General features: G+C 45.9%; 1 protein-coding gene across 1 annotated transcript in view; it reads right to left on the bottom strand.

Moving 5' to 3' along the window:
• sash1a (SAM and SH3 domain containing 1a) overlaps positions 1–5242 on the bottom strand; it is a gene marked incomplete at both ends in the record, with an annotated part of 456478 nt that extends 451236 nt beyond the window's left edge. The window contains one exon of the mRNA XM_080744028.1: positions 4724–5242. Coding sequence (XP_080600154.1) covers positions 4724–5242 — 519 coding nt within the window. The remainder of the gene's footprint in view (positions 1–4723) is intronic.
• Positions 5243–13353: the final 8111 nt, after the last annotated feature.

The raw sequence follows: 13353 nt of genomic DNA, 5'->3' as shown, positions 1-13353 counted from the left end.
GCCTAAATGGGTTTTAACGTCCAGGAGAAATAATATTCTCTGTCAGACACGGGGTCTCTGTAGCCGAAGAGAAGGATCATGGGTATTTATTGCTCCCGGCAGGCCCCCTCGCAATGAAGTGCTGGATTATGGGCCATCTCAGGAGAGCAAACACTAGAGACCATCTCTGTACTCTCACTGCTAATGTAGTGCACGGTTTCTGACACGAGAGCAAGCCATGTGAGAGCAAGCTATGGAGCCACGGCCGAAGCCACTGTAGACAGGGTTGTCATTTTGTCAAGACACTGTCCCATGAAAAAAAAAAAAAAGAAGAAGAAGAAAAACTCTATTGTAATCATACAGCATAGTTCAGATGGAGACAGGGACGTGCAGAGAATGTTAAGAGAGGCAGAGGCTGACATTTCTAAAAGGGCCTTTTGGTGAAAATATTGAAAATAGCAGACCTCCAAGCTCACTACGTTGGTGGTCGGCTATTTTCAGTACTTGTTACCACACGGAACTATTAAAGCATAAAAAAGTTAATACTGGAGATGTGACATTAACAGATTTCTACACTGAGAGGGCAGTTCTTTCAACATAAGGTGCTGCAATCAAGTTCAGGAGAGTTTGGACAAGGCAATTCTCTTGAATGCTGCCTTCAGGTATGGCGTTTTCATGTCTTTCACCACAGTAAAAACTGCATTCATGGTCTGGAGAGGGCACGTTTTTACAGACGGATAAAAGGGCAGGGGTTCAAGCCCCCTTTGATATCTATGTGCGCACGTGCCTGGATGGAGATGGAGAATTGAATGATTGTGATATGTAATCACACAATCTCTGGGGACCGACTCTGCCTTCTGTCATTGCTCCAGCCTCCAGGAGGACTAGCTGCCCTCCCTGGTCTGTGCCTCGATCGGGGTGACATCTCGTCTCAAGGGCAGAGCGAGGAGAGTCTGTGCCCGGCCAATCAGAGGGGCCAGCTGGTCACAGCTCCGTTCGCCGAGCTCTCACACTTTACTTTGCTACTCCTGGGGAGACAAGCACTGGGCTGGAGCCAAGTCCAAACTACAGGGTTACACACACACACACACACACACACACACACGCACACGCACACGCACACGCACACACACACACACACACACGCACGCACACACACACACACACACACGCACACACGCACACACACACGCACACAGTCAAATACTAGGGTAGGGTTGTGAGAGGCAGAGAAAGGGAGAGAGACCTTGACCCGCTCATTCCCCTCCAAAGCTTCAATGTCGAGGATTCATTCAGCTCTGAATAAATACAGCCAAGCACGTGCACACATAGGCATGAAAGGGGGCTTGAGCCCCTGCCCTTTTAACCAATCTGTAAAAAGTGCCCTCTCCAGACCAGGAATTCAGTTTTTGCTATGGTGAAAGAAATGCAAATGCAATCTTTCCATGCCTGAAGGCAGCATTCAAGAGAATTGCCTTGTCCAAACTCTCCTGAACTTGAATGCAGCATCTTATGTTGAAAGAATTGAACCTCTCCGTGTAGAAATCCATGCCGTAAACCACATTGCCTTTTTTTAATGTTCAGTGTGGTATATCAAGTACTGAAAATAGCAGACCTCCAAGCTCACAACGCATTGCGCTGCGACACGTTGTGCGCTTGGAGGTCTGCTATTTTCAGTATTTCCACCAAAAGGCCCTCTTTTCAGGTATTTCAGCCCCTGCCTCTCTAACATTCTCTGCACGTCCCTGAATACAGCCTTCAAAGGGAAGGGATAGTGCAACCCTCCGCAACCGACTAACACTTTGTTTTCAGTCCCGAGTTCTAGCGGATAAATCCCTTACAAATCTCCAATCTCTGTGGCATTCCCATTTATGGGAACGACTACAATGAACGAGGAATTAGAATTTAGAGCTGGGCTTAGTTTGAATATCAAATGTGGAAATGCATCTTCCTGTTGTAGCCTATATGAGCTAGGCTAAAAATGTATCAAGGTTTGGAAAAGCCTTAATAATATTCATAATCCAGATTTCAAGTCGCTGAAAAAATTACTATTATTGTAGTGAAGTGAGCTTTACAATTACAGTAACATGCATATGATTTTGTCTTACTGACCATCACACATACGCACGCTCGGGCGAGTTTTCTTCTTTTCTTTTTGAGCGGTGGTAAACCGCTCCATAGAGTGGCTGTGCGTGTGTCTGTAGCCACTTTTCCTCAGCGTTTTGCCATAGCAATGTGTTTTCCTCAGCGTTTTGCCATAGCAATATGTGTGTGTGTGTGTAGCCATATTACATCACCAATTACATCCTAGACCTATATCCTAGTCTTTTTCCTCAGCGTTTTGCCATAGCAATGTGTGTGTGTAGCCTGTATTACATCACCAATTACCAATTGAAGACGTTATGAAAGCACGATTTTTCTTAAACCGCTCCATAGAGTGGCTGTGCGTGTGTCTGTAGCCTTTTTCCTCAGCGTTTTGCCATAGCAAAACGTGTGTGTGTAGCATAGCCTGTACATCCTAGACTCAAATCCTAGTTTGAAGACATTGTGCAAGCACGACCACCGCTCACTTCACATTGGGTGTGATTTTTTACATGTGAGAGTTAAATGAACACAGAGAAGCTGGCGAGCGCATGATGATTCACAGACACTTGAGCATGAGGGTCACCATCATCACCCTGTGAGAACAAGAGGCTCTCTCTCACACGCTGGCTCCACACGAGCACTTCAACGGCCAGCAGTGGCGTCACAAGGGGGGGAAAAGTGGGACTGAGTTACTAGGGCCCAAGGTGGGGGGGGCCTTAATTATTCTATACTTTAGCTATTGAAAAATAGCAGATGTGAACCACTGCGAGCTTGTAGATGTGCTATTTTTGAAAAGTTGTGAAAATGTGTGCAAATCTTTGAATATATGTATTTTTTAAGCGAACGTTAGTAACTGAAATTTTGCTTCTGGGGGGTCCCTGGAACTGAATATTTTGAGATGGACGTCCGTGGCCAAATACATATAATTTTGGGGGTCCTTCACATGAAAAGGTTTGAGCACCACTGACATAGAAACATAGGTTTTTCAAAAAACCTTCAAAGACACACATTTTCACGATTTAAATAGTATATCTGCTATTTAAAAAAAATAGCAGATATACAAGCTCACAGCGCGGCACCGAGTGCCACGCTGTGAGCTTGTATATCTGCTAGTTTTCAATAGTTAAAGCACAACAGTGAATCCTTGAACCCAGGGCCCAGAATCTGGTGCGACACCCCTGACAGCCAGCCCTGCTGGCCACTCGTTTAGACCCCTCGCAATCGATACAGCCCACTGCCCATTCATCACAGCTAACAGCCTGATGTGCTCACGCCACGCACGCCAGCTTGATCCACCCACGCTGGCAGCATGCTGGGGGAACCCAGCTAAAAAGCAGTGGTTCTCAAACTTTTTAATGTCGAGCAACCCCCAAATTGACACTTATCAGCCCGCAGAGCCCCATTTGAAAAGATATATGCCAGGGACCCCCGAAAGAGAAGATTCTTACGGCTCTAGCAGTGATTCCCAACCATTTTCATTTCAGGGACCCCCAGTTTGACATGCATCATTAGGCTACGGACCCCCATTTAATGGTATTTCTCTCTGAGACCCCAATTCATATTGTAAAATCAAGGTACATTTTGTTACATAGGCTACCCATAAGGGTCCATTTGGTTCCTAACTATCATTTAGCTGGGGACCCCCTGGAACTCCCTCAAGCACCCCACTTTGAGAACCAATGAGGTAAAGCCACTGACAGGTTAGGCGAGATTAATAGAGACTACTTTGTTGTACATCAAATAGCAAAAAAAACAAGTTCACAACGCATCGTAACACAAGCTTGTAGATCTGCTATTCTCACAGAACGTTCACCTAGTGTGACATGCCCAGGCGGGTGGACGGAAGGTAGGGATGATAGGGTTCATGTGATTAATAATCTATCGGTAAATCTATCAGGAAATCAGACCTAAGTAAAAATACATCTCCTCTCCTCTCTGCCTCCTCATCATTGATCTACATATTCTAAGTCTAGACGAGCAGCAGCAGCATCAGTCACCATGACAGCCCTGTTGCACACTTGCAGCATCCAATAAGGGCAGTGTATGTAGATGTAGCCTACTATACTATACCTCTCTCTGCCTCGGCTATTATACTCCCACCAGATGCACATGGATGTTAATATTTCATATGCACTGAATGACATGCATGGGTGGGGGGCACCATGGCATTGTTCCGAAGGTTCATTAGTCCGAAGTTTCATTATACCACATACTTAGCTATGATGCCTGCTGGTGTTGCCGGTTCGATTCCGGATGACCTTTGCCACATCAACTCATTCCCCATCTATCTCCCCATTCCTGTCAGTCTAATATCCTATCAAATAAAGGCATAAAATACCCAAAAACAAATCTTTAAAAAAAATACTATGCCTAACTCTAACCCTAACCTTAACCTCAGTAACCCTAACTAAATTCGGACTGATGAACCTTCGGACTTATGGGCAGTCCCCGGGTGGGACTTTTGGTACAGGTGACGAAGGTCCCAGGCTTCCAGATATGATACACTAGCTCTGGTCCATAGCGTTAGTGGAGAACTCCACTAACGCTATGGACCAGAGCTAATGATACACCTGAGTATTCTTGGCATGGTCATTCTTTACCAAGTTATCCTGTGGATATGATAATTGCCCGTGGTGTCACACTGTGTTCAACCTCTCACCTTGTTAGAGTAGGGCGGCCGGGCCAGGTTGATGCCGTCTCGGATGAGCTTATCCCTGATCATGATCTTCAGCTTCAGCTTGGGATAGATCACCAGCTCTCTGCGGTGCTGGTTGCCCAGGGTCAGGTTCCTCTGCGCGCCCACGAACCCGCCGCCGTTGTGGCCGATCCTATCGCCGTTGGGCTCCGTCCAGGACTTGGAGGCCCGGAGCTTGTTGGACTCGTACTGCTCCACCATGTGACTGGTGTAGATCTCGGAGGCGGGGGGCATCGGCTCCAGCGTGAAGTAGAGTCCGGCGCTGGCGGTCTCCTTGTCCTCGTCTTTCAGCCTCTTGACCGCCTCGTGGATCCTCTGGCGGTGGTGAGGTATGTAGACGCCGATGGCGTCCAGGTCGGGGTCCCCGATCTGCTTGCAGACCTCCAGGTCGTCGTAGCCGTTGTCCACGAAGGACTCGACGTACTGGGCGAGCTGCAGGGTCTTCAGCCACTCGTAGACGATGACAGGTCCGCTGCTTGTCATGTTGTTGCCTTGTTGTCACAGCGCGATTCGGGGTAAGGAACGGAACGGGACACTTCACTAAAGGAGTGAGGATTACGCTCCCATTCCACCTTTGAATCGCATTATAAAGCTTTATTCCCCCCCAAGCTTTAAGCACCGTTAGTATTGGGGTAAATAAACGTGCAAATAGAAAGGTGACAGCCGAGCCAGGCTACATACAGTTTGTATCATCCATCATGAAAAGCTCTGGTTTCCAAACCTCAATGTTAATTTGCTTATTTCCCAGTTGCATGTAATGTATAAGCATTACCGGGGAGATATAGTTAAAACATTAGCGCTATACTCAGTGAGTCTCAGTCAATGTGACACCTGTCAATATTCACACATGAAGGAGATTACTTCAATTCCAGTGGAGACAGCTTTCAAATCCCGGGATGTCAACCTGGTCATCGATGCTCGTTCGCCCACATTTTACACACGACCATGTGTTGTTCAAAAACAATTACCTCAGAAAGAAACGGTAGAAACGGCAGTCATGTAAATACAACGCCTCGGTTGGGTCTCGCCGTTTCATCAGCCAAAGCGTTCCATTTACGCACAACCAACGTCGCGCCTTTTAAAGCATTTCCAACACGTTATCCTGTGTATTCCAGTCAGATCCTCATCCTTCACTGCAAGCAGCAGCACACGCCGCTGAATTCAGTTGAATCAACGAGCTCCAATAAAGAACGGGCTTAAAAAAGCCGGTTGGCATCAGAGCAGCGACGGAGAGCAGACCGCGCCAGCCCCGCTTCCTTCCAGCCGCGCCGTCTACGAGTCGTCCGAGCCGGCACGACAGTGCACCGTAGTATCCACAGCCAACACCGTGCGTAACCGTCCCTCTGCCATCCGATCCACGCCCCCGAATCCAAGAGCTCCGGTTAAAAATAGTGATGGAATTCCTTTTTTTCCTCCCTCTCTCTCTCTCTCTCTCTCTCTCTCTCTCTCTCTCTCTCTCTCTCTCTCTCTCTCTCTCTCTCTCTCCTCCCCTTCTCCAGCTCTTTTTACAACTTGTCACGGAGCCTCGGGCGCACGATGATCTGCGCCGGTTCCGACTCTCAGACAGAAGTTGATCGGGGAGACCAGAGCGAGAGCGCGATGATAACGAGAGCGCAAAATGTGTCACACACGCCTCGAACAAGCAGCCTGGTTGCAGATTTCTCTCTCTCTCTCTCTCTCTCTCTCTCTCTCTCTCTTCTCTCTTCTCTCTCTCTCTCTCTCCTCTCTCTCTCTCTCTCTCTCTCTCCTCTCTCAGCGTCTCTCTCTCTCTCTCTCTCTCTCTCTCGCTCGCTTCTCAGCGTCTCTCTCTCTCCTCTCTCCCTCCCTCTATCCCTCATGTCTGTCTCTCTCTCTCTCTCTCTCTCCTCTCTCTCTCCTCTCTCTCTCTCTCTCTCTCTCTCTCCCCCTCCCTCTCTCTCTCTCTCTCTCTCTCTCTCTCTCTCTCTCTCTCTCTCAGCGTCTCTCTCTCTCTCTCTCTCTCTCTCTCTCTCTCTCTCTCTCTCTCACACTCATTCAGCATTTCCACGGGTTCATTTCTCACCGCTCACCGGCTCCCTCTATGTGGTGACTCGGGTACTGAAGATAAGAGAAAAAGCACTAGGGCTGATGTAATGGGGTAATTGCAGTATACACCCTAAATGACTCGATAATTACTTGATCATTTTCTTTTGTTGAATCGCATTTGTTATAATAGTGGATGTGAGTATTAATTATTTATTATGTCTCGCCCATGTTACGGTTGAGGGAATACACACAATTTCTAATGATATGCCGATTATATTATTATATGCCCTAAAAACTGAATTGAATCATACCAGTATACAATACTTTAAAAATATATATTATTATTATTATTAAAATGTACTATTACATAGTGTGGTTGCTATAGGCAACAGACTATTGTTCACTAGGTCTGAGTTGTTTTTCTTTTTTCCCCTTTGTTTTTCCCCCAGCAAGTGAACCTGCTTTTTGTTAACAGCAGAGTGCGCTGCGTACTGCGTTCGGCTGCGTACTGGTATGTTTTCTGGCAACGTCATCATTAACAGCCAATGAGGGACCAGCATTCCTTGTGATGCCAAGTGGTGATGTCACTGGTATCGCCAGTCATGAGCGCAACTCATTGCACGCTCTGCTGGCGCACAAGTAGGCCATACTTGTGAGTTTTCTCATATATTTAACACATCGGGCGTTTTGAACATGAAGGTGATTTACAAGTTAGATTAGGAGAAAACTGCATATTTGTGCAGCAGCAACACTGATGTGAATGAGGGAGACAGCACTTCCCGGTCACGTGATCTCGCGCTGCATTTCGGGAAATGGAGTGTTTTTCGTCACCGCGGTAGCCTCGTACAGTAGCTACAGTACAGTATAGTTTACTGTACAACGCGTCAAATGCGTCGATGGGCACGCGTAGACATCAAAGAGATTGACGCGTTGACACCTCGTGGTTGGGTTAAATTCTTTCAGATTTTATCAAGCACTGCCACACCAAAACAGCGTTCCCCAGACAGTGGAACCAACCAACCACAGCCAGGATACCATGCTCATCAATCAATCACGCGACCGCGTATTTCCCGGTGAACCTGTGCGCAAAGGTGTGGGCCGATGGGCAAGGAGGGTTGCGAGCTTATGAGAAACAACTCAAATAAGACCTTAAAACCTGGTGAAAACAGTTGCGTGCATTAGCGCAAGATGACGATGAAGGAAATCATTAAATGGAAAACATTAAATTAACTTCTGAAAAGCCTACTAGGCCTTAAAACATGTCCAAAAACAGTTGCGTGCATTAGCACAAGAATAGATGAGGATAAAGGAAATCATTAAATGGAAAACATTAGATTAACTTCTGAAAAGGCTTCTAAGCCTACAGCCTACTAAAAACTAGTGAACCGCGATCTTGCCACACGTGAATAATTGTGGTTGTAAACAATAACACAGACAATATAAATCCTTAGTCTAGTTGTGGGAAGAAAAGGATATCATCATGGCCCCAAATAACTTTTAAATATCTTGCAATTGGCGACGAGTCTCTTACTAAATCGGCAAGAGTGCCTCTCATTCTCAATACATAAAGGCTAGCTATATTATAACCTCTCCATCATCAGCAATAGTCAGTGGTGCGTGTTCCACACACACTCCCAAGCCCCCACCGTTGCGCTTAGGTTCACCGGGAAATACTCAGTCGCATCAATCACCATGCATTGAATCACGTAGGATAGCTGTAGCCTGTGGAACACAAACGCATGCAAGGATGCAAGGCACCCGTCTTGAATAAGACCTGTCCGCTCTGTCCAAGCGCATGCCAGGCTCCTCAGTGCTGATGCATGCTTTGTAAAATGCGAGCTGACAGCTTGTTAGGGTCAGTTTGAAACAATCACCGTTTCAGCTCTCGCTGCAACTGATTTGCCGTGGCCCATTATGACATGCAGTGGTTTTCAGCGTACAGTATTTCATATCGAGGTCCATTACTAGCATGGTTGTTACAGGCAACACACTGTTGTTCTCCATCCGAGAATCTTTTGCCAGCAAAGTGAAGCTGCTTTTTGTTAACATTTGCACAAAAAAAGGGACCCTTTTTGGTCATGCTTCGCTTGAAAGAACGAGATTCCAGGGTAGAATGTCCGCTTTTATTTTTTTAATGTTTTTTATCCCACGGTTTTTGCAACCCATTTTTCTCACCCAGCTAACCTGTAGTCCTGGTTTCCGCTCTCCCCCTGCCGCGCCAGGGGACATTGGGGAGCACCCGGCTGGCTAGGGGGAGGTAGTATAGAAACCAGGACTACTGCATGTTTTTGTGTGAGGGCCTATGCCCAAGGAGACACGGGGAGAACATGCAAACTCACCACAGAAAGGCCCTATCGCCAACCCCACCTAGGGTGTGGGTGCTGATGACGCGGGTGGAGGAACACGCCCCCAGCACCCACAGCTTCCCCCGGCGGGAATCGAACGCAGGACCTTCTGGCTGTGAGGCAAAGTGCTAACCACTGCACCACCGTGCCCCCGAATGTCCGCTTTTATCAACAGAAGTGCCCTCAGAATCCTTGCTGTGGCCCTCATTCAGTCCCTCTATAAACCCCTTTTTGACTGCAGCTTTAGCACTACACCACACCACACCGCACCACATAAAAATATCTACATTTTCCATTACACAAAAGTACCCCTATCGGTAAGAAACAAATTGACCCTTTTAACTGTGATCATAATACAATATAAATTTGTATTACAACTATCCTAAATTATAATACACTATAATGGATTATAACTGTGATTATAATACACTATAAAGTATAACTATATCCTGGAGGTCTAAATGAAAAGTCAGTGAGTGATCAGTCATTATGAAGTGTTTGGCCCTGTTTGGCCTAGCTCAGACCTACTCTAGATTGGATACTTTGTAGTACCACAATTAGTACCACTTACACACCACTCTACCCAGGTCCTTGTAGTGGAAAACCTGGCACAAGTGGGCGGTGAGGTGTGGAGTGGTGTGGTGTTGGGCCTGTGGAAAAGGGGCTTATATGACTACGCCTGCACCTCCTGGTACTCCAACACCAAAATGCCATAAAAGACTAAACTCCAAACCTCCCAAAATAAACTGATTAGACTACTTCTTAAAACTGGGGCCCATGACCCACGTTTCTCCCACACACTTTGCTAGCCAAGGGTGGCTAAATGTAGACGACAAGGTTAAACAACTAAAAATGGGATTAACATTCAAACAAATTCAGACATGCAAACCAGCCCTCAACCCCCACAGTACCTGCTTATCTGACAAATCACCTCCAAAAAGTTAGCGACACCCACAGCTACAACTCCAGAGGGAGCGCACAAAACAACCTGATAATACAAACACATAGCACAAATATGGGTAAATTCTCCTTCTACAATACTGCCTCCCAAGTGTGGAATTCCTTGACTGTTTCCCTTAAGACATGCAGCTCGCTGGGCCCTAAAAATGTGGGCCCAATGTGGCCCAATGTGGCCCTAAAAATCCATCTTTCAGGAGGCCAGAGGCAAAGGTAGTCACCACTCCTCCCAGTGAACACCCACCACCTATTCATTTTATTTATATTTGATAATTGCATTAAATGTAGTTTTTACTCCGTACATATAATGTATTTTATAATTGCATTCAATGTTGTTCTTACATACTACTTTGCAATGAATTGATTAGGACTTCCAACCTAAACAAAGCCGTAAAGGTCTTATTGGGATGTTCCTTTTTGGTCTGGATGTGTAACCGGACAGTGCTGCAATGCTGTGTTGTTTGTCATGTTGTGTCCGAATAAATGATAGAGAGAAGAGCATAAAATGAAACCAAACAGACTGGTTGAGAACCACTGGTGTGGAGAACAAACACAGCAGCCAGGGAGGAGTGGAGAAGCATATCAAGCAGCCTCAAAAAGAGGAGAAACAAACATCAGACACACAGCCAACATGCAGGTGCCAGATGGAAGATCTGTGATAAAGATCTGTGATTCTTTATTCCCAGAAAAGATCAAACGTCAGCAAAGTGCTATTTGCATCAGCACACCGGTCCACTCCACAGTCTTTTGCAATGACAGCAAAAATGCCTTATCCTTGATAACCACAAATCAAAACTGATTTCAGTCAGTCAGCAGACACTAATGGCTAATTTATTCATACCAAAATGTATGTAAATTAGCTTTAGGTCTGTAGTCTTACATATCTTTTATCTGTCTGTCATTCAATGTTATATGGGTTAAAAAAAGGATCTCAATGTAAATAAGCCATGTGCTTTCCTGAGTGTATCCTTTTAGTTGACCTTGTACCAGTGAACTGTACTGTTATGAAACTGTACCTTTTCCTATGCAAACGTCTAATGAATCCATCAATCAATCAAACAATATCATTTACTGACATTTACAGGTGATAAAGCAGACAGAAATGAGGCATGTGTTTATGCAACTTTGCGTCTTGTTAGGACAATTAACATTATGCTGACTTTAGAACAGGGGTCTACAACAGGGGGTCCTGGACCCCTAGGGGGTCCTCAGAGTTACTACAGGGGGTCCTCCAAATCTGTGTGACTTTATTTTATTTTAAGCACTTGTACCCTGTACCCTATTCTGCGAACTTTAGCCAAAAATAGCCGATCTACAAGCTCACAACGCCTCGCGCTGCGAGGCGTTGTGAGCTTGTAGATCGGCTATTTTCGGCTAAGAGGTTTGGTGTAGAGGAGAAAAAGAGCAGACTAAGTACAGAGTGAAAGTTCAAGTTTATTAAGTATTGACGGTTCAAGTTAAATATCTGAAAACACAAATTGACACAAATCCAAAATACACTGATGATTGTGCTGTCAAACAATGAAACTATATGGAATCTATGAACAGGTTGTGGGGGTCCCTGCTTCATCTCTCTCTCAACTAAGGGGTCCTCGGCCTGAAAACGTGGAAGACCCCTGCTTTAGAATTCACCGTGAATAGCCTACAGCCTACCGCCAGTTGTCCTGCTCGCTTATATGGGATTCAAAAAAAAAAACGCAAACAGTTACACCCTCCCCGTGGCTGCAGGCGGGACAGATATGTCATCAGATCTGTTACAGGAACGGGGGATTATGGGACGAGAGTGACAGATGGAACGGGAGAGCTGGGTGTGCGCTACGGCGGGTGGACTCGTGAGCGCATGGCAGGCAGTGGTGCCAGGAATGCCATCATGTTTCCACTCCGCTGACGGGGACTCCGTCAGGGGTGGGCCCGGGCCTCACGTGGAGGTCTTGCTGTTGGGTTACGGCACGGCTCACCTGCTAGGCGGAGATCAGAACTGGATTAATCCTAGTTTGTGCATTATGGAGTGAGGTCCTGTACTCGCACTGCATTAGAAGTGTCCCTGCACCCTAATGAATAATAATGGTTTTATACCTCAAAGGATAGCAAACCATACTGCTGGTGCTTTGTGTGAATGTTTGAAGAGGTGGTGCCATGGTTTTGTACTTTTTCTGTTTTGTAGGGCCTATGTGTCTATGGAGTTAACATTACTCTAATAAACCCCCGGCTGTGGTAATAATAAAAGTCAGGTTTTGTCCGTTTTTTCCCCAGGTTTCTACGGTTTCTTGGGCTGGATATGGCAGCCTGGAACGGTTGTTCAAGTGCAGCTAAACTTGGCATGTTAATAAACGTGCCACAATTAACAATAATGCATTGCACCTGTGCAGCTGACCTGCGGAACCTGGGAATATACCATTTTGTCAAGATGGGAGAATATAAGTGTGGAGAATATAATTATAATACCTTGTTAACGCTAACCTGCCGACGCTGGTGAGTAGCTAACCTGCCGACGCTGGTGAAAACGAGCGCTCCTTCCCTTAGCTCTCCTAGAGTTTAGAAACTCGCACCCAGGGTATGGCAGCTGCATACCCCTGCCATACCCAATTGACGCCCCTGGGCCCAATCGAAATACACCGCTTTAGTGACACTAAAATCTTCCCCTCCCCTTATTACCATATTCATGGGTTGCATTTGTAGTCCTAAACCGGCCATATTGAGGACCAACACAGGTGTTCAATTTGTCTGATTGGCATAGAACCAATGTTCTACGTTAATCAAAACAAACCTGTGTTGGTCCTCAAAATGGCTGGTGTAGGACTACAAATGCAACCCATGAATACTGGTGGTGCTACTGTAAGGTGAAAAACAGGTATACTTAATGAACAGGTGGGTATGGCCACATAGAAACATAATTTTAACACTTTCTGATCACCTTTTTGAAAGCAATCTTCCTCCTAGTATAATCATAATACCGGATGATCATGTTTTAGGGGGGAGGGTCACGGCACCCTGTCTTTAAAGAATGATGCACACTGTCTTTAAAATATCTTCAGTATTACAGTTTCGTTGCGATTGTGATAGTTTGCTTTGGAAGAATAGATTTCCTAAGAGTTATGTCAGCTGGTGCACTCACCCCACCATGTGGCTTAATACAGTGTTTTATTGCCAAAGAGTTAACATTATTACTTTGTTGCCACATGAACCAAGTCTTGCGCGGCCATTTCATAAAGCAGTCCAGTTCCACTGTACATTATGTGTATTGGTATTGCCCTGGAGGCTGGAGGGACATTTACCACATCAATAACC

Source organism: Nannobrachium achirus (assembly GCF_963921795.1).
Source record: "Nannobrachium achirus genome assembly, chromosome: 16".
Lineage (NCBI taxonomy): Eukaryota > Metazoa > Chordata > Actinopteri > Myctophiformes > Myctophidae > Nannobrachium > Nannobrachium achirus.
Note: the sequence above shows the minus strand (reverse complement) of the source record. Positions and strands in the feature narration are given on the sequence as shown.